General features: G+C 43.4%; 1 protein-coding gene across 1 annotated transcript in view; it reads left to right on the top strand.

The window, feature by feature from the left end:
* Positions 1–20,279, top strand: part of VEGFD (vascular endothelial growth factor D) — a 32,697-nt gene that overhangs the window by 10,306 nt on the left and 2,112 nt on the right. Inside the window, exons 2-5 of the mRNA XM_029930918.1 lie at positions 7,200–7,404; positions 11,198–11,388; positions 13,999–14,147; positions 15,234–15,334. Of these exons, the coding sequence (XP_029786778.1) occupies positions 7,200–7,404; positions 11,198–11,388; positions 13,999–14,147; positions 15,234–15,334 (646 nt within the window). The remainder of the gene's footprint in view (positions 1–7,199; positions 7,405–11,197; positions 11,389–13,998; positions 14,148–15,233; positions 15,335–20,279) is intronic.

Raw genomic sequence — 20,279 nt, 5'->3', positions numbered from 1 at the left:
CCCAGAAGCTTCTGGACTTTCCCAACATATAAATCCTATTCACTATACCTCCTTATTAGCACACTTCCTGAAGACATTGCTGACATGGTGGACAAAATAACATCAGTTTCTAAAAGGCTTAGAATCTTAGTCTTAGACTTTATGCTCTCAAGAGGCCCAGAGAGGAATTTTGCAGAGCTGGTCTATTTCCATGTCTAGAACAGGATTCTTCATAGCATGGGACTGGATGGCCTGTTGAAAGCTTTGCACAACTCTTTGAGGAAAGGAGAGTGTCGGCAAGAGATAGAGACTGCTAGCGAGATGGAATCGGTCTTTTTAAACCTAATCATGGAGGTGAGAGCCCATCACTTTTGTGGTATTCGCTTCATAAAAATCAAGTCCCTGGGCCCAGCCTCCACTGAGGAGGGGATTGTACAGGGGTGCGAACACCAGGAGGTGGGCCTCGCCTGGGGGTCATTTTAGCTTGGACTTACACCAGCTTGCACCATCCTGCAGCTGAGTGGTTCTCATTAAAATCACTTGGGAAGATTTTTAAGACAACTTTTAGTTTGAAGTACTCTTTGATTTACAGAAACGTTTCAGAGATAGTACAGAGCATTCCTATGTATCTCCAACCCAGTTTCCCCTAAGATTAGCAAACCCTCAGGAAGTTAAAAAAAACTCCTGATGGTAAAGCTGCGGCCCAGACCCATAAAATGTGAATCTCTGAGGATGGGATCCCAAAGCATCAGTATTTCTTTGAAGCTTCTTCCCAGATAGGTTCAAGGTGAAGCCAGGGTTGAGAACCTTCACTCCTAACCCTTTTCATAGTGTGGTCAGCTGACTGGCAGCATTGCCATCACCCCGGAGCTTATTAGAAATGCAGCTTCCTAGGGGCACCTGGCTGGCTCAGTCAGTTAAGCGTCTCACTTCAGCCCTGAGCTGATCTCATGGTTCATGAGTTCGAGCCCCGTGTCGGGCTCAGTGCTGACAGCTCAGATCCTGGAACCTGCTTTGGGTTCTGTCTCCCTGTCTCTCTGCCCCTCCCCTGCTCGCTCGCTCTCTCTCTCTCTCTCTCTCTCTCTCCAAAATAAACAAACATTAAAAACGATGCAGCCTCCTAGGTCTTCCCCCAAACCTCCTGCATCAGATCTGCATTCTAACCCGAGGGCCAGGTGGTTTGTGCACACATTGTTTTGAGAAGCACTATGCTATACAAAACATTAAACAGACCACACGGGCCTGGGTCCAAGTGCTATTTGTCAAATGCACGGATGTATTTATTACGCATAAATTTCTTCATCAGATATGTGCTAAGTGCTTATTATGTAAAAAGGATGAAACGTGTTGTTCTGCCGTCAAGAAGCCCACAGTCTAGTAAGGGAAATGCAGTGTCTTCCTAAATGGTATAGCCTAACTTAGGCACATCATAGCTTAATGGAGGAAGCGCCAGTGACTTTGGACTTGGAAAGAAGACACTTGGAGGGAGACGCTTACAAGTGAGGGAGTTTGAACAAGTGAACAAACCCTGAGTTACATCTTCGGTAGTGTTCAGTGAATCATTTTTTCCCACATATATATTTTTATATAGCTCATACTATTGCTATATAAAAAAGACCTATCATCAGTGCTGCCCTTAAAACCCAGTGAGGAAGACCGAGGCTAAGCTAGTAAGGACACAAATGATTCATTATCATCACTGGTGGTAGGTGCTGGGAAGGACAAAAATGGGGTGCTGTGACTCCATGTGACCTAGTGACGAGACCCAGGCAGGGGTGGGACCTGTCGGGGGAGCTTCTTTCCCCTGAGTAGGTAACACCTAGCGAAGAAAGGTTCCCCTGGACAGGGAGGGAGGGCACTCCAAGTGGAGGGGACAGCATGGTTTTAAATAACAGCAGCGATACACAATCTACATACCATAAGCATTACCCACGCACCTGGTTTAACTAATTTGATGATTTTTAGGAACTTACCGAGTTGGGCAGTCATCATCTACATAAGGTCTCTTGTGCCCCCTTTTACAATTAACCCTCGTTTCCACTCGCAGCCTCTGGTGGCCAATCATCTACTTTCTGTCTCTTGACAACTACCTAGGAGTATAGTGGGTTGGTCATATGGTAAATGTATGTTTAACTTTTTAAGGAACTGCTGAACTCCTTTCCAAAGTGGCAGCACCATCTCACAATCCCATCAACAATGTAAGAGGGTCCCCATTGTGCCTCATCCCCAACAATACTTGGCGTATTGTCAGTCTTCTTGACTGGAGCCATCCTAATGGGTGTGAAGTGGTACCTCATTGTGCCAACCTCTTCTCAGTGTGGTTTCTTGATAGCCCCAAATCATACCTTTGTTTACTCTCGGAATGTGTTCCTCGACTAGCTATTTTTGAGGAGGAGTAGGGACAGATTTCGAATTTAAATTAGTAGACGTCCACGAGGCCTTTGATTTCCCCACAACACGGACTCTTCCAAATCCCTCCTACAAACCGAGCCGCCATACCTTTCTGAACATCTTGCCTGCCATTTTAATCACCATTGGCCCAGATTACTGTCTAAGCCCGAGCTGTGAAATTGCTCAGGCTTCCTTATGGGCGAGGGCCATGTGAACTTAGACGTTAACAAGAGGAGTGATGGCTACCTTTCATCCGGTACCGCAGAAAAGAGTATATATTTAGACAAGAGTAAAATCTTGTTACAAAGAATTTAAGCCTCACATATTAAAACTGCCAGGACATCAGAGAATGATTTGTTATTTAGGAGTGAAATTGCTAATACTGTTGAATTAATTATCACACACATTTAAAAAAAAAAAGATGCTACTGTAACAAAAAACAGAGATCTGGTAACCTGCCTCACTTCCTTCCTCTTGCTACGTACTTTCTAATTATTTGAGTTTTGATTAGGGGTTCCCCAGAAAAGAGGAAAAAACCAGGAGCAACTTATTTGGCAAATGTTTGGTACTTAAGAGCATTGAAACCAATGGTCTAAATATACATTTAAGATTATATTTATACTTTGTGGTTTTAATTTTTGTCTTATCCAAACAGATAACATAACGTTAACGATACAAAAATCCACTAGTGCAGAAAGTCTATTGGAAACCAACAGCCAGCCAGCCATTGGTGACTCTTTGCAGACGGGTCCCCCGATGAGTGTCACGTTTCTGCTTATGTTGTTAGTATTTCCTCTTGCAATAGCAAAATGACTGTAATATCTCAGCTATTTCAAACTTGACTTTAAATTATGACGCTTAAATTATGCTTAAATAACTCTGAGTCCTTGAGTAAACACTGCATGTTTTATGATGAGGCAAGTCCTGTGAGCCATTTCAATGCCTTTAATTCAATCCAGAGATTTGATATTTTCTCCTGAGTTCTCAGTTGGGTGGTTGAAAAACATTCCGAGATTGAATTGAAATCTGTAAGAACTATGAAAACACATCCTTCTCTATTCATGGACAGTATTGAATGAAACTTGCCTCCATAAATAAAAATTCTTTCAATATAGTACGATTTTTAAAACCCATAAAAGGCTATTTGATTGGCTTCATTATTTTCATGGGGAAGCAATGATGTAACAAAATTTGATTTCAAAGATTAAGCTGAATGTGAAGTAGTAATACTCTCCAGTCAAAAGAGGCAATGAATAATCAGGAAATGGGAGGCTATTGACAAATGAGCCTTAATGGACAATCAATGAATTTCAGAGTTGCTTCAACACATGAGCAATTACTCAGTTTCATCCCCAGATTTCCTGGATCAAGAGGCCATGGCGTGCTGCTTAAGTTGGATGTGAGTTCCACAGCCCTATCTTTTTTCGTCAAGCTTCCCCCTCCCTCCGGTCCCAGAAAATTGCCCTGATTTAAATTTCACAGACAAGTGAGAAATCAGAGATCCCAAGCAGTCTCTCTGTGTGCAAACCCAGGTCATTCTCTATGAGCCTGTTCCAGAAGGGCGTCCTCTCGACCCTTCATCCGTTTAACTCTGGAGTTTAGGTCAAACCAGCACTTCTGTCTTCTCTCTCCTGCAGGTGTTCAGTGTCTTCCTCTTTGTTGGCTCCTTCCCTCAGCTTATAAACATGTTCAAGATTCTCCCACTGTTATTACACACACACACACACACACACACACACACACTCATCTCTGAACTTCCGAGCAAGATGACCTTCTCAATTTATGGTTTGAGATCTTTTATATAGTCCATAGCAATGAGTAAAATATAAAATTGATTGAATGATAGTAAACAGCAGCAGATGGCCAACATTTGCAGAAATGGCACCAAAAATGTGAAGCTGAAAAGATCAACGCGTTGCACACCTTAAACTTAGACCATGCCGTGTGTCAGCTATATCTCAATACAAATAACCTTTTAAAAAACATGAAGCTGAGGCCGCAGAACTGATGCACTCTGGGCCTGGAAGGTGGAGGCCACCAAGAATTCAACCTCGGCGGGCAGTGGGCTCCATGAGAGCACTCCATCAGCTCCGTGGAAGTGGATGGGACTTATTGCCCGTTGCTGCCTGGAGCTGTGTCTTCTCTGAAACTGCTTAACTAGGGGCAACGGGAGAAGCAGACACTTCCTTGCAACCAGGTCATGAACTAAACTGATCCCTGAGTCATAAATACTCAATAAGATTCTGGGTTCGGGGCCCTGGGAGTCAGGTTGCAATCACAGAACTTCTAAATGAAGAAATGATAAGGAGAACGAGAAAATAAACTCCCAATGAATATGAAACTAGTAAACAAAATTCCAAATCACATAGAGGTAATTATTACTAAGCAAGCCAATAAAATTAATCATCAGGATATAAATCATATATATGAAGTTAAAATAGAAGACAACTTGAAGAAATAAATCTATTTAGGAATGAGATAAAGAGATGAATGATATACATAAAGTGACAAATTCAGAGAAACATAGAAATGAAACAAGATAGGAAGGAGAATGAAGGGGAAATATTTGAAATTAGGAATATGGCGATTGAAATGAACTTACTAGACTCACACAATTGGAGAATTGGTGATTGGGAAGATGAACCAATTAATTTAATACATTGGAGAGAGATGAAGGGAGAAAAATAGATAAATATGAAAGTATATTTAAGAGACATGTAAGATCATTAACAGGCCCCAATATATGTCTAATAGATATTTCAAAACTAGAAGTGAAACAACGTAATGCATGGAATAATGAAAAATATAATGCCTGAAAAGATAAAGAATTGAAATTTGAAAAGGATATTGCCCTCAAAATTCAATCTGCTGTAAAAGTCTCCTTTGCAACTTCTCAACCCTGCCATTATGGACAGTATGTAAAATGAATGAGTATGGTTGCATGCCAATAAAACTTTATTCATAAAACAGGCAGGCAGCAGGCTGAATTAGGCTGGGGGCTGTAGTTTGACAACCCCTGATGTAGAATAGGAACCATTGTTTATCCCTCCAGATATTTTATATATATATGTGTGTGTGTGTGTAATTTTACATGTGTGATTAACAATGATTGTTTATATATATGTACATGATGGACATTATACACATACATTTTATTTTTTTAATGTTAATTTTGAGAGAGCACACACACCACTGGGGGATGGGCAGGCAAAGAGAGAGGGGGAGAGAGAGAGAATCCCAAGCAGAGCCCGACACAGGGCTCAGTCCCACAAACCTCAAGATCATGACCTGAGCTGAGATCAAGAGACGGTCGCTTAACCAACTGAGCCACCCAGGTGCCCTCACACATAAATAATTTTAAAAGACATACAAACTGAATCATACATGTTCTTCTGGGCACCCACTTGGACAACACTCAGTATCATCATACCTGAAAACGAAAAACCCTACTCCTCAACCTTTGATTATTGATGCGGATTTTAAGTAGAGTTTTTGAGGGGCAGAGGAGGAGGGTGTGCACCACACTACTCAACGCGCTACTCCCTGAAGGTCCCATTTGCTCACCTCTCTTCCCCCCCGCCCCCCATTCCTTTCCCTGTAGCAGGCAGCCCATATCCATCTCTTAATCCTCCCTCCTCAGCAGCATCCTGCAGCTGCCGTGGTCCCTCGGCTGCCCACCCCCACCCAGCTCTCAAAATCCCCTCAGCCCGCGTATCTCATATCTCGGCTGCCCAGGAAAACAAAGATCCAGGAAGCACCGGCTCAGCAGGTGAAAATCTGGGTCGCTGACCATAAACCACTGTATCGTTTCTCCAGTACATTCCAGGGAGGAGCTCAATTCCTTCTGTCCCAATAGACATCTACATCACTGGTTTTGATGACCACATAGTATTTCATCATATATATGTATCATATTTGTATAACCAAGCCCCTTATTTTGAATAATTCGGCTACCGTATTGGCAGAGTCTCACACACCCATGCATTGTATCAGCCAATACAGTCCGTGTACTTGTATGGAGAGCAAGTTTTCAACATAAACTTTGGATGTGTATATTCTCAGGAAAAAAAATATGTCTTTGAAATAGTGAACAGGAATAGTGAAAGGCTCAGAGGGTTAGAAGTCAGAAAATTCAATTATCAGGCTCTTAAAACCTTTCTTTCTTGTGTGACTGTAGGCAGAGTCCCCAGGACTTTCTGAGCCAGTTTCTTAGATAACAGAGATGAAAGCAAAGGTCATTGGCTCCTGTCACAAAAACAGTGTGATTTTAAACTCCTTATTAGGTTCCTGTGACTGTTGTACCAAATTGCCACAAAATTGGTGGCTAAGAACAGTAGAAATATATTCTCTTAACGTTCTGGAATCCAGAAATGCGAAATCAAGGTGTGGGCAGGGCACTGCTCCTTCCAAACATTCTCTTGGAGAGCATTTTTCCTTGCCTCGTGCAGCTCTTGGAGGCTCTGGGCCATTCCTGGCTTGTGTCTGCGTTACTTCAACTTTTGCCTTCGTCTTCACTAAACCTCATCTGTGTCCATGTCTTCCCACCCCCTCTTTTAAAAAAAATTTTTAATGTTTATTTTTGAGAGAGAAAGACAGTGTGAGCAGGGGAGGGGCAGAAAGAAGGGGAGACACAGAATCTGAAACAGGCTCCAGGCTCTGAGCTAGCTGTCAGCACAGAGCCCAATGCAGGGCTCGAACCCACAAACCGTGAGATCATGACCTGAGCCAAAGCCAGACGCTTAACTGACTGAACCACCCAGGCGCCCCAAGACACACTAACACTTTAATAACTGGCTTTGAAACCAGTATTTTTGTTTGTTTGTTTCAAGCGGGCGTCTCAGTCAACGTTAGAAGGGTCTGAACAGCAGATCAGGGCGGCCTCCGGTTTGGAGGAGCTGCTGCGAATCACACACTTCGAGGACTGGAAGCTGTGGAGATGCCGACTGAAGCTCAAAAGCAGCCCCGAGCCCCGCTCAGCTTCCCATCGAGCCACCAGGTTTGCGGCAACTTTCTATGACCTTGAAACCCTCAAAGGTAGGTGTCCACGCGCATGTGTGTGAGCGCGGGGGTGCACGCGTGTGCGTGTAGAAGCCAGTTCTTGTGCTTTATCAGATACTAACCCAGGCACCAGCTTCTTCCAAAGGTCTGAGTAGGGCAGGCGCATGTCTGGGAGAAGAAAAGGGGTGTCTTTGATTTCCTCGCTTCGGCGTTAGCAGAGAATCCTTGTTTCCTATGTTTACTCTGGAGAGAAATATATTCAATATGAATTTGAGATCGAAAACCATTGTAAAAGAACACTTCAAAATTCAGAAATGTATTTAACCAGAGATGCCAGGGCAAAACAAACCTAGAAAGCCCATTCCTTCTAGAAAAAGACCATACCTACATGGGTTAAAAATTAGTAAATTAGGCATAGCTTCTTTTATTTCTTCAAAATTCTATTGTGTTTGGTAAAAATGAAAAGCAGATTTTGGAAACTGAGTTGCAATAACGCGTTTCAATATTACTAGATGATGGAGGTTGGGGAATCCTCTAAACAGAAGAATCCAAACCCCAGACTAGGAAGTAACTTAATTGAAACTAGTAACTTAATTTGAAATAAAGGGGGTGATTGTTCCCTAGTAAGAGCTGGAGGTTCTTTACCCGAAAACCATTGTCTGCATTATGTGCCATGACATAGTGAACGAAGTTCGCCAAACACCACTGTGTGGCCTCTGAGTAGGCATTGGACTTTTGGGACAACGTCGCGAAACAACACAAGAAGCCACGGGGGCATTGTTGATCTAGCATTTTAGATTTGATGAACATAGTATCACCTAGAGATGGGTTATATCTATCACAAAATTCAAATTGACCACTAGGCCAAAATGATTCTTTTCTTTTTTTTCTAGAATTATCTTTCTGTTTTTCCATTTGTAAAACGATGCCAAGGTCGCACAGGCTGCTGTTGCAGCTGTGGGGAAGGCCGTGCGCATAATGGGGATAAATCTCTTGGCAGCACCGTGGGCACGAGTGTGAAGAGGGTTCTTTGTGCTTTTGTGCATGACTGTGCATCTGGGTTGAGAGAGTTGGACCCCTGGCCTAGAACCCATGTACGCCAGAGGTGTGAAGCTCTAGTTGTTTCTGTGTGGCGAACTAGCATGGACTTCACGGAGACAAAGGGGCCAGACCTCGCCCAAGACCCAGGGCCTTAACCAGATTACCTGTCTGAAGGCCTGGGTGAGCCTGGAGACACTGTGGGGGAAATGGAGGTAGACAAGCATTTACCGTACAACCAAGAATAGGTGCTTTAAAAAAAAAGTCAGGGACATGACGGGTTTTTTTAAATTATGGTTTTATTTATTTTTGACAGAGAAAGTGCAAGCAGGGAGGAACAGAGAGATGGGGGGACAGAGGATCTGAAGGGGGCTCTGTGCTGACAGCAGAGAGCCCGATGCGGGACTCGCACTCACAAACTGTGAGAACATGACCTGAGCTGAATTAGACCCTTAACTGACTGAGCCACCCAGGCGTCTTGACATTTTCTAAGGAAGAAACCACGAAAGAATAACTATGTTAAAAAAAACATAAAAATATGGAATTTGCCACCTCAAAAATGTCTCATATTACATGGGGATCATCCGAAGTCATTTGCTGAGTAGAAGCAGTAAATGACTGAGTCGATGAGTCACACCACTTGTAATTAGTTATCAACTCTTCCTCACAGATTTGGGGCTGATTCCCTGACACACAGCTTAGGGACCTTCGAAGCGGTGGCGTTAGCCATAACTCCACACAATTTTGATTCAGATCTTACCACTCCCACTTTCAAAACTTAGTCTTACAAAAAAGCAGATGGAAAGCAACATTTAAGTAGAATTTTAAACAATATTTTCATGAGTCAACTACTTGTTTTTCCCAGGACTCATGATTAATAATAGTGACTTAAATAATACTCATATTAATACCAAATTGGCTAATTTCTCTCTGACGGTTACAACCTTTAGGCTCTTTATATAAACATTCACGATCAGAAATTTAAAAAGGTCTCGGGTTAGAAGATTTTATTACGATAAAGTTAGGGCAGATTGTATAGTGTATGCAAGGTTTCTCAGGCGGCCAAACATCTTGTCTTTTGTGTTTTCAGTGACTAAAGAAGCAACATATGAGGAATATTAAGATTAAGGGACAGGGGGCTGGAATAAAGATATGGAAAAGGTGTTTTGAGGGAATAATGCAGAGACTAGGATCAGATCTCCAATGGTAATGTTATAGCCGTATACTTCGAGCAGAAGTTCTTCGTCCCTTCTGGCGGAAACATGTTCACGTCTGTGGGAATCCAGAATGATGTGGAGAGAGACTAATACAAACTTTTGAGGATGGGGTAAACATGGAGGAGAGTTTATCTAGCTGTATAACACATTACCCCCGAACCTAGCTGCTTAAACATAATTTACCTCACAGTTTCTGTGGATCAGAAATACAGACATGGCCGAGCTGGGTGTCTCTCCTTTGGGATCTTTCCAGAGGCTGCGGTCAAGGCGTCATCTTGGACTGCAGGCAGCATCTCAAAGTTTAATTGGGGCAGGATGTGCTTCCAAGTTTGCTCAGAGATTGTTGGCAGGACTCGGTTCCTCACAGGCTGCTGAACTGAGGGTCCCGGCTCGTCACTGGCTGTTGGCCAGTGTGCGTCCTCAGTTCCTTGCCATGTGGACCTTTCCAACATGGCGGCTTGCTTCTTCAGAGCCTACAAGTTGAGAAGGCAAGAGAAAGAGAGTGTCGGCAAGAGATAGAGACTGCTAGCGATATGGAATCCGGTCTTTTAAAACCTAATCATGGAGGTGAGAGCCCATCACTTTTGTGGTATTCGCTTCATAAAATCAAGTCCCTGGGCCCAGCCTCCACTGAGGAGGGGATTGTACAAGGGTGCGAACACCAGGAGGTGGGCCTCGCCTGGGGGTCATTTTAGAAGCTTCCTACCATAGGAGGTGTTCACCACCACCTCCGGCATATGCTAAACTCTACAGTTGCATGGCAAGCTCAAAGGAAGTCTTTAAAGTTGTCTTTATCATAAAATTGAATCATTTCCCCAAAACACCTGTGGAAAGGCTCTACAACTTTGAGTATCAAAGTGTCAGAATCTAATTTTTAAAAATAAACTGTGAGAGACAAAGCAAGTACCGTTTTACAAGAAACTATGTAATCTTTCTACTCTCAGGGGCTTGTCTCTTTTTCTTGCTTCCTTCCAATTAGCTAGAATGGCCAGAATACTGCTCGTACGGTCAGAATGACCTGGCTAATTTCATAATTTTATGTAAACATCAATGTTGGGCACTCGCAAATGAAAAAAAAACCCTCACTTGAGGAAAGATTAGTTCCACTTAAATTTCCATGCGTGCGGTTTGCCCAGTGTGAATCCTACTATAGTTTCTTTTGCAGCCAACAGACACGTATTTCCCAATGGCGCTATGACCCACACCCACACCTGACTTCCAGTAGAAGAAACGCTGCCCAGCAGTGTCCTGAAATTGCTTAATAAATAACACAGGTTATTTCTTTACCTGCTTCCATTTGCTTCCTCATCAGCCAGCTCCTCCAGGGGGCACCCTGGGGAGTGTCATAACGGACATGGTGGTCTTCACCAAAGAAGGCATTCGATAAATGGGAACAGACCCAGATTTTGGTTTTAGGTTTTCTGAGAACAGTCTTTGGTTAGAGGACTGGCCCCCTGAGATCCCCATCAGGCACCACAGACATGAAAACAACCGTGCTCGGTGGCACCCTGGCAGGCCCTGGCCTGTCGTCGGGGCCATCGGTTCCGTTGGCCTCAACAGCTTCCTTCCCACAGTTATCGACGAGGAATGGCAGAGAACCCAGTGCAGCCCCAGAGAGACGTGCGTGGAGGTGGCCAGCGAGCTGGGGAGGAGCACCGACACGTTCTTCAAGCCCCCCTGTGTGAACGTGTTCCGGTGTGGCGGCTGCTGCAATGAGGAGAGTCACGTGTGCATGAACACGAGCACGTCCTACGTTTCCAAACAGGTAAGGGGACATCCGCCCACGGCCCCCTCTGGAGCCCAGAGGACAGGCGTGCTGCCGGCCACAGCTAACCTGGTTGCCGTGCCCTGTGCCGAACGCTCTATGGGCATCATCTCATTTCATCCCTGAAACGAGCTAAGAGGGTATCTTCTTATAGATGAGGAGACTGAGGCTTAGAGAGCTCTCCTGTGGCAGAGCTGGGACTCACATCCAGGTCCATGGGACTCCGGAGCCTCAAGTCCCTCTGCCTCTGGAGCAGATTGCCTGGGTTCAAATCCCCGCTCTTCCCCACAATCAGTAGCTGTGTGGCCTTAGGCAAGTTCTGTTGCCTCTCGGTACATCTGTTTCTTCACCTGTAGAGGTGGGGAGTGGATACATAAAACCTCACCGTGCAACGTGTGATGTTGTTCTAGCCTCTCTTGATGCTCTAATGTCAAGAATTAGAAAGTCTTATGGAAGCTTCTGGAGCAGAGGACGTCCGCACTGTCCTGTGCATTCGTTGGGTTCTGCGGTGTTCGAGTGGAAGGACTAAGAAGAGTTGAACCGGTGGGGCCGTGGGAAGGAGGAAGGGCTGGTGAAATGCCCCAAGCTAGGAGAAATCAGGAGCTGTTCCCACCCTTGCGCCGAGGAGGTTAGGGGCTGGAGCAGTTTCAGGAACCCAGAGAGAAAGGGGAGGGGGGGCTGCCGGACCCGTTGGAGGGGTGGCAGCAGCGAGTTGGGGGCAGGGTGGAGGATGCAAGGAGACCTGTAGATGCAGCCCTAGAGGTCAGCATCACAAGACACAGAACCCAGTGGGGAAGGAAGGAGAGAGGGTGGCATCTCTGGGGGGGGGGGGCAAATGGAGCGTATCTAGCACAAAAGATCTTTGAAAATAATTCTGTAGCCCCCATGGAAGAAAGAATTCTTTTCATCCATTTCCAAAGAATCCCTCTCCATCTCGTAAAATCTCTTTCTCCTCATAGGTAAGTTTTCCTTTCTGTCACTACTATATTGCTGTAAAATGTAATAGATGTTGCATCGAAGAGCAGTAATAGCAAACTTAGGAAAACATATTAAAAGGCTGTAAGTCCAACTAATTTCCTTTTGGTTCTGGGTTGCAAAGTCCTCACCGTGTTGATATTTTTATTTAATTGTGCCATTTGCCTATGCAATGTATCCTCGTGACTGTGAACAGAGGTAGTACAATAAAATTACATATGTACCGAATATATCTGCGGCAGGTAACGATCTGAATTGGATGGAAAGAATGGAATGCTGATTTGGTTGGTAAGGGGTTAACTTACCCGTCATTTTGCTCCCCCGCCCCCTAAAATAGCCTGCAAACTATAGCGGTTCCTTTTCTAAATTCTTTTGGAGAATCTTGGAACTCGTAAAAGTTCTGACCTCTTACTATTTGACAATCAGGGGCTAAAAAACGACAGAAGTATGGCTAAGTATCAACTGTCAGGAGAAACAAAGCTTGCATAATGTGAGAGGCGTGCTTATTCCCTAAAGCAGAGCTGAAAAATTTCGCAAGAAGTTGAAGTTTATGCAAAGTAAGCACTCTAAAAACATTCTCTTAGACTCACGGAAATTCTGTTACATATCAAAAGGTCAGAATAAACACAACTTTAATGGATTATTTCCACTTAATAGAGGATTGAGTACTTTATTTTTACTGCTGTACTCAACAAATGATTAGTTTTAAAGAATGTACTTAAATGTAAGAATACAGAAGTATTTCTTGCCAAACATTCCTTCTTGAACATTTGAACAGTGATTTAAAAAAAAAAAAACTACATCTCACCCCAAAGTTATGGACTATTTGATGACCTACATCTTTGAAACAAAGTAAATAAATGAATGCTGTGTGTAGTAAGGACTGCATGGAGTGGGGATTGAACAGAACACTCAGGGCGCCGGGGCGGCTCAATTGGTTGAGTGTCCGACTTGGGCTCAGGTCATGATCTCATGGTTCGTGGGTTTGAGCCCCGCATCGGGCTCTGTGCTGACAGCTCAGGGCCTAGAGCCTGTCTTTGGATTCTGTGTCTCCCTCTCTCTCTGACCCTCCCCTGCTTGCACTGTGTCTCTCTGTCTCTCAAAAATAAAAAAGAAAAGTGAACAGAACACTAAAATCAAGTTCAATTTTGTCCATACACCATAGAGCCAATCTAGAAACAAAGTAATTGTCATTTCTGTGAATTCTACTTGTCAAGATTGCACCTTGCTTCTTCTGGTCACAGAAATTTTGTTCCAAAAAGTTAATAAGGCATGCTCTTTTTTTAATAATTTCTTTCATGTTTTATTTATTTTTGAGACCGAGAGAGACAGAGCATGAGAGGGGGAGGGGCAGAGAGAGAGAGGGAGACACAGAATCCGAAGCAGGCTGCAGGCTCTGAGCTGTCGGCACAGAGCCTGACGCCAGGCTTGAACCCATAAACCACAAGATCATAACCCGAGTGAAAGTCGGACACTCAACCCACTGAGCCACCCAGGCGTCCCTCATTAGTTCTGTTCTTAATGGACAGCCTTGCTAAAGTCAGTACCATAAAGGACCAAGGCAAAAATGCAGACTATAGAAATGATTATTACCTAAAAATATGTATATGTTATGGCTCTCTTTCTCTCCTCTAGCTCTTTCAGATATCAGTGCCTTTGACTTCAGCACCTGAATTAGTGCCTGTTAAAGTTGCCAACCATACAGGTTGTAAGTGCCTGTCCACAGCCCCCCACCCTCCGTACTCCATTATCAGAAGGTCCATCCAGGTCGCAGAAGAAGATCAGTAAGTGTTTCTTGTATTCACTTATACTTGTACTTTATGTAGTAGGTGTGTATTGTGGAGAGACCAATAACTCAGCGGTTATGAACTTCCTACATCTACTTATAGACACCTTTATTCTGAATATGCAGAGTCCGGTACGGCTGTAAATCTCTACACCAGCCTCAAATTTGGCACACATTCCCTTAGTCCGGAACAAGCATGACGTGAAACTCATTTCTGGCTCTTTATACGTTTAAGTCCCCAAGTTGGGGAGTGAAGAGGGTTCCCCAAGTCCCTGGGGAGCCGCAAAACTATCCATCTGAGTTTGGTGATTTTTCTGAGCTTCCTGTTAAGATAACCAAATGGAAAATTCTTATCTTAAATTAAAATGGCTTAAAATTAATTTGACTTGGAATTTTCCTCAGAGTATTCTGTGGTTCTTCATGAGACCAATTGTGACACCCTGCAGTGTCCTGAAATCAACGGTGAGAATCATTGATTTGAAAAGAACAATTTCCTATAGAGAAACACAGGGCCAGCTACAAACAGTGAATGCAAACAAAGTAACTGAGGGAGAGACTTAGATCTTGCAAAAGTAAGCAGTCAGTGCATCCGGTGAGTGGCAGGTGGAGTGAGCTGGTGCTGATGTTAGTCATTAGGGAGCCGAGAGGACACCTGGATTGCTCTCGGGAGCTGGGGGGGGGGCGGGGTGAGAATCCTCCTCCTTTAAAAGGAACGTTTATCCGCAACTTGTTCCTACTATTCTGGCCAGTGTTCTTCTCTCCATTTTAAAGGCGTCAGTGCTTAATGCTGTCAGGACAATGTTTACTTCTGGTAAATAAGCCCTGTTGACAGCTAATTTGCCCAGTTATAACAGCAATCTTCTTAAAAAGATAACTGTCCACAATTACAGTTTCATTTCCAAATAGAACATTTGTGATTACAGAATTACTATCTAATACCGTGCAGTTCATAAATATGAATCAAGCTCCTTAAAAATCATAACGATCCTCCACTCAGAAATCTATTCAGCATTAAAGAAAATGTTCCAAAGGTGTGATTGCCCTTGAATGCTTTTAAATCTGGTGTTTTGTTCTCTTCTCCTAGCTGTTCCCATTCTAAGAAACTCTGTCCTATTGACATGCTGTGGGATAGCAACAAATGTAAATGTGTTTTCCGGGAGGAGAATCCACTCGTCGGAATGGAAGGTAATGCGAACAATAAGGAAATACTAGTAGTAATCGTAAAAATAACACCTGTAACTAACATCTCTTGCGTGCTTACTGTGACTAGGCAATGTTGTAAGCCTTTTATATGTATCTATCAACTCATTCAATCCTCAAAACAAGCCTCTAATGTATTCTTGTCATCCTGTTTTTCTTTTTACAATTACAATGTGGACACACCAAATGTTAGTAAGTCTACCAATGCATGACTGCTTTTTAATCTTAAAGAAAAGCCCAGTGATTAGAGCATCCGATGATGCTGGCTTTGAAAGGCAATGGTAGCCTTTCATGCAAACCGCTTCAGAGCTAAACAAACCCTAGTCGACCACTAGGAAAAGTAAAAGCAAACCATGGCTAGCTATGGCGCTAAGAGGAGATGGGAACCGAATGTTGTCGTCACTGTTCAGAACTCATAATTCCGCGAGTTTTGGTGATGATCGTTTGGCTGAAAATGAATGTACCATTAAAATTTATTTCCCAGAGAGCATGACACAGTTCCACTGAAAAAGATCACAAGGAGTCATGCACTTTGAACCTTGCGTGTTTTAAACTCTGATCTACATTGCAAGACTTTGTAAGGACTAAGCTCTATGGAATACTATCCTAGAAGCTGTAAATAACGTGCTGCTGTCTAGACTTCCGTCGCTCGGCTTCCTTTTAAAAATTTTCAGGAAAGCTGATGCAGTCATGGGGAAACCTGCCACCCCTAGAGGCAGCCTAGTGACCCTGGGCTCACTCTTGTTGTTAATAAATTATACTGAACCTTAAATCTCTCGCTCCAGAACAGGACTGTTCAATGGAATTACAGCAAGAGTCCTATGTAACTTACATTTTGTAGTATTCACATTAAGAAGGTAGCATCTCTATTTTCAGATGTGAGAGCACAGAGGAAAATCTAGGTGGTTCTTGTAAAAGTAAGTGGTATTAGGACAGTAACAACAATGTTTATGTTAGAGAAGAGCCTGTGAAAATAATGTAGGGGCATAAGGGCCAAAAAGGAAGAAAGCATATTGCTATTGAACATGAGAATGAAAATAAATGCATTACAATGTTTAATAAGGTTTGATAGGTAATAAAGAATGTCACTTTTTTATTTAACTGTAAGGTTTTGCTAGTTTGTTACTTACCATTTTGATGAGTAAACCAAAGAATATGTGCATTCTAAAAAAAAAAGTCCAAAGAAACATATCAAAATGGTATTTTTTAAATTTTTTTATGTTTTTATTTATTTTTGAGAGAGAGAGAGAGAGACAGCATGAGCAGGGGAGGGTCGGAGAGAAAGGGAGATACAGAATCCAAAACAGGCTCCAGGTTCCAAGCTGTCAGCACAGAGCCCGACACAGGGCTCGAACCCATGAACTGTGAGATCATGACCTGAGCCGAAGTCGGATGCTTAACTGACTGAGCCACCCAGGCGCCCTCAAAATAGTATTTTAACATGCAGTCCACATGCAGTTTATAAGTGGGATGTCCTGGGGATACCTCAGCTGGTGCACATGTGCGCTGAGCATGGGAAGTCCGGAGGGCAGGAGAGAAGTGCTCTGAGCAGGGGCCACCTGAGTGCTCAGGACTGGAAGTGGGAGGAAGTAGCGTGTCAGGGTGCTGGAGAAAGTTTGGCATGGTGGGCACATAATGGAGGGGGCTGGGTGCATGATAGGAAGCTGGACGGGTTCGCAGGAGAACTTGGGTACCTGGTCCCAGACATTGGCTGTGACGCTAAGGGCACCCGCTCAAGCAGGAGAGTGACAGCACCAAGTAGAATTTTAACACAATCAGCCAGTGACAGGGTAGAGGGGGCGGTATTGGCCCAGGGCAGGAAAGGAGGCAGAGGACTTTGGGGGGCGTTGCAGCAGTGATGGAAGTGAGAGGCTGGCGTAGCTAGATCCCGGTCACTTCTCCGGTGGCCCCGTCAGACTGACGACGTATACTGAAGGTCCTGTTTCCTAAGCACCGCTATTAAGCCGACTGCCTTCCCTACAGTGACAGCTCTTCCCTGAATGAGCACATTTGGGTTAGTGAATCCAACACCAATCTAATTTCATCTCGTTGGATTCAGGTCAGTGCTTTAAACTGTTAAAACAAACAAACAGTACCGAAAAGAAAAGAGAAAAATTGAGGAGCCCTGATTCTATATTTTAAATTCCTCAAGACAGTCACAACTTCAAGAATTTACTTGGGGGGAAAAAAAACACCCGTGAGCTTATTGCCGGGTGAATGAAGCGAGGCCGAGAGCAGAACTCGTGGTATCCCACCATCACTGTCCCTAAGATTGAAATCAGTATAGCATACTTCAGGGTGTCCCCCTCAGCGAGTTGCTGCTTCGCTCAGGTCTCCTACACCCAGGCTCTGTTATTTTTTTTTTTTTAAAGTAATCTCTACCCCAAAGTGGGGCTCGAACTCATGACCCTGAGATCAAGAGTCACATGCTATACCTACCTGAGCTGGCCAGGTGCCCCAGTCTCTGTTACTTTTAATTAATGCTTCTAAGGATTGAGGCCAGCCTCTGTCAACTACCTTACTGAAGTTCAGCATCAAACACCCAGTGGTCTGTGTTTCCTTAAACCCCCTAAGAAGGGCATCGGTTCTACCTCAAGGGGTGTCAGTGTATCTCTACCGCCACCTAGTGATGCATGCAAGTCTTTTAAGGGCTACTTAACTATCCTTTAACAAGCTATCCATTTTGTTTCATTTTTAGTTTTTAGTTTAGCTCCAATATAGTTAACGTACACTGTTATAGAAGGTTTAGGTGCATCATATAGTGTTTCAACAATTCCGTACACCACCTGGTGATCATTACAAGTACACGCCTTCATCCCTATCACCTATCTAACCCATGCCCCCACCCCCACTTTTCCTCCGGTAACCATCAGTTTGTTCTCTGTAGGTAAGAGTCTATTTCTTGGTCTGTCTCTCTCCCTCTTTTTTACCCTTTGCTCATTTGTTTTGTTTCTTAAATTCACATATGAATGAAATCATATGGTATTTGTCTTTCTCTGACTGACTTATTTTGCTTAGCATTATATTCTCTAACTCCATCCCTGTCATGGCAAATGGCAAGGTTTCATTCTTTTTTTATGGCTAAATAATATTCTGTTTTATATAGAGAGAGAGATGTATGTAATACATCATCTATCCATCAATCAATGGACAATTCTGAGCTTTGGGTTATATTACAAAGCTATAGTCATCAAAACAGTATGGTACTGGCATAAAAATAGACACATAGATCAATGGAATAGAATAGAAAACCCACAAATGAACCCACAATTATATTGTCAATTAATCTTTGACAAATCAGGAAAGAATATCCAATGGGAATAATATATACTCATCTTGCCCCAAAGTCGCATATGCTTTATTGGCATATGGCTTACTAAGCTCACTTTTTTCCTCTTTATGCAATTCCAAGAATCTCCCCAGATTTTGCCTCCCAACACCCTTCCCACATGGGTGGAATATAATCAAATATCATCAATCACAGAGCCTTTAAAACTATAAGATTCGACAACATGAGATTGCCACTCTGATATATTGTCAGTCGTCAGATATTGAAAACATATGGTTAAACCCAGTGTCTTGGAGCGTGGATGGGATTCTTCAGTCTTCACTCACCAGCCCGCTTCAGCTCGTATTTTTTTTTATACCAAATGAACTCAACATCTATCAAGTGCCCATTTCATGTCAGAATGATGAGATCTGATTCCCATAACCTTCAGCATTTTTTAATTCATGGAGGAAATAGACGAATGTAAGCAATGCAAGAAAGGACAGGACAGAAAAATATGCACAGCATACGGGCACTTAGCTAAACTTGTAGAAGTTGGGGAAGATATCTCGGAGGAAAGATGAGTGACAGGGAGAAGGGCAAAGGCCAAAGGCATGAGGCTTAGCGATGCTGGCGTATCAGGAGAATAAAAAGTAGTCTAATTTGGTATGGATGGAACATAGAATATTTATGAGACGGGAGCGGGAGAGGGAGAGAGAAGATTCTAGAAGGTTAATAGGGTCTAGTGCATGGAGGGTCTCATATGTCTTGATGGGAAAATATTCTTTTATTGTAAGAAAGGGGAACCTTTTAAGGAACTTAAAGCTGTAGAGTGATTTGATTAGATTTGCACTTGACAATATTGTGGAAAATGGACTGAAGGGATAAAACGTCTGACGGCAAGATCTGTGACGGCCATCTACACACAAAAGTATAAGGTACAGACTGAATTGAGGTGGTGGCAGTGGGGGGGGGAATGATAGAACAAACTTAGGGCGACAGAACTGGGTGGACAAAGTGATGAGACCCAAAATGGCAGGTGAGTCCGGAGTGATGGCCCCATTCCCTAAAGGAGGTAAATTGGGAGAGAAGCAGGTTTGGGGAGAAACTAGACATATAGTTGGCTCCAAAACCTTCAACAATGCGAAAGTGTCATAGTCTGGTTCTTCCAAAGTTTCTATCTCATCCATTTTCTGCACTGAATTGCAACTTAATGATCAGAACTGCACGCGGAGTAGTAGTTATCCAACTGTTGTGTACGCTTTCTAGAAGAAATAGCTGTCAACTAAGTGGATCAAAACTTTCTGAGACCCTCCTCTCAGCTGAACGCATTCTGTGGAATCAAAGTTTATCATCACTGTTGTATCTTTGTAACAGTGTTGTGATCTGTGGTGAGGAAAAACAGCACTGTTTCTATCCAGTCTGGAAGGTCTGAGGTATATTTCTATAATGCTGATACTTCCGTTCCTCTCTCCTTTTACTCTATCTAAAAACATCCAGATGGCCTACAGACACATAAAACGATGCTCAACATCACTCATCATCAGGGAAACACAAATCACAACCACACTGAGATACCACCTCACGCCAGTCAGAGTGGCTAAAATGAAGAAAGCAAGAGACTACAGTTGTTGGAGAGGGTGTGGAGAGATGGGCACCCTC

This window comes from Suricata suricatta, chromosome X (genome assembly GCF_006229205.1).
Source record: "Suricata suricatta isolate VVHF042 chromosome X, meerkat_22Aug2017_6uvM2_HiC, whole genome shotgun sequence".
In the NCBI taxonomy this organism is placed as follows: domain Eukaryota; kingdom Metazoa; phylum Chordata; class Mammalia; order Carnivora; family Herpestidae; genus Suricata; species Suricata suricatta.
The sequence above is the reverse complement of the archived record's forward strand: the minus strand, read 5'-3'. Positions and strand labels throughout refer to the sequence as shown.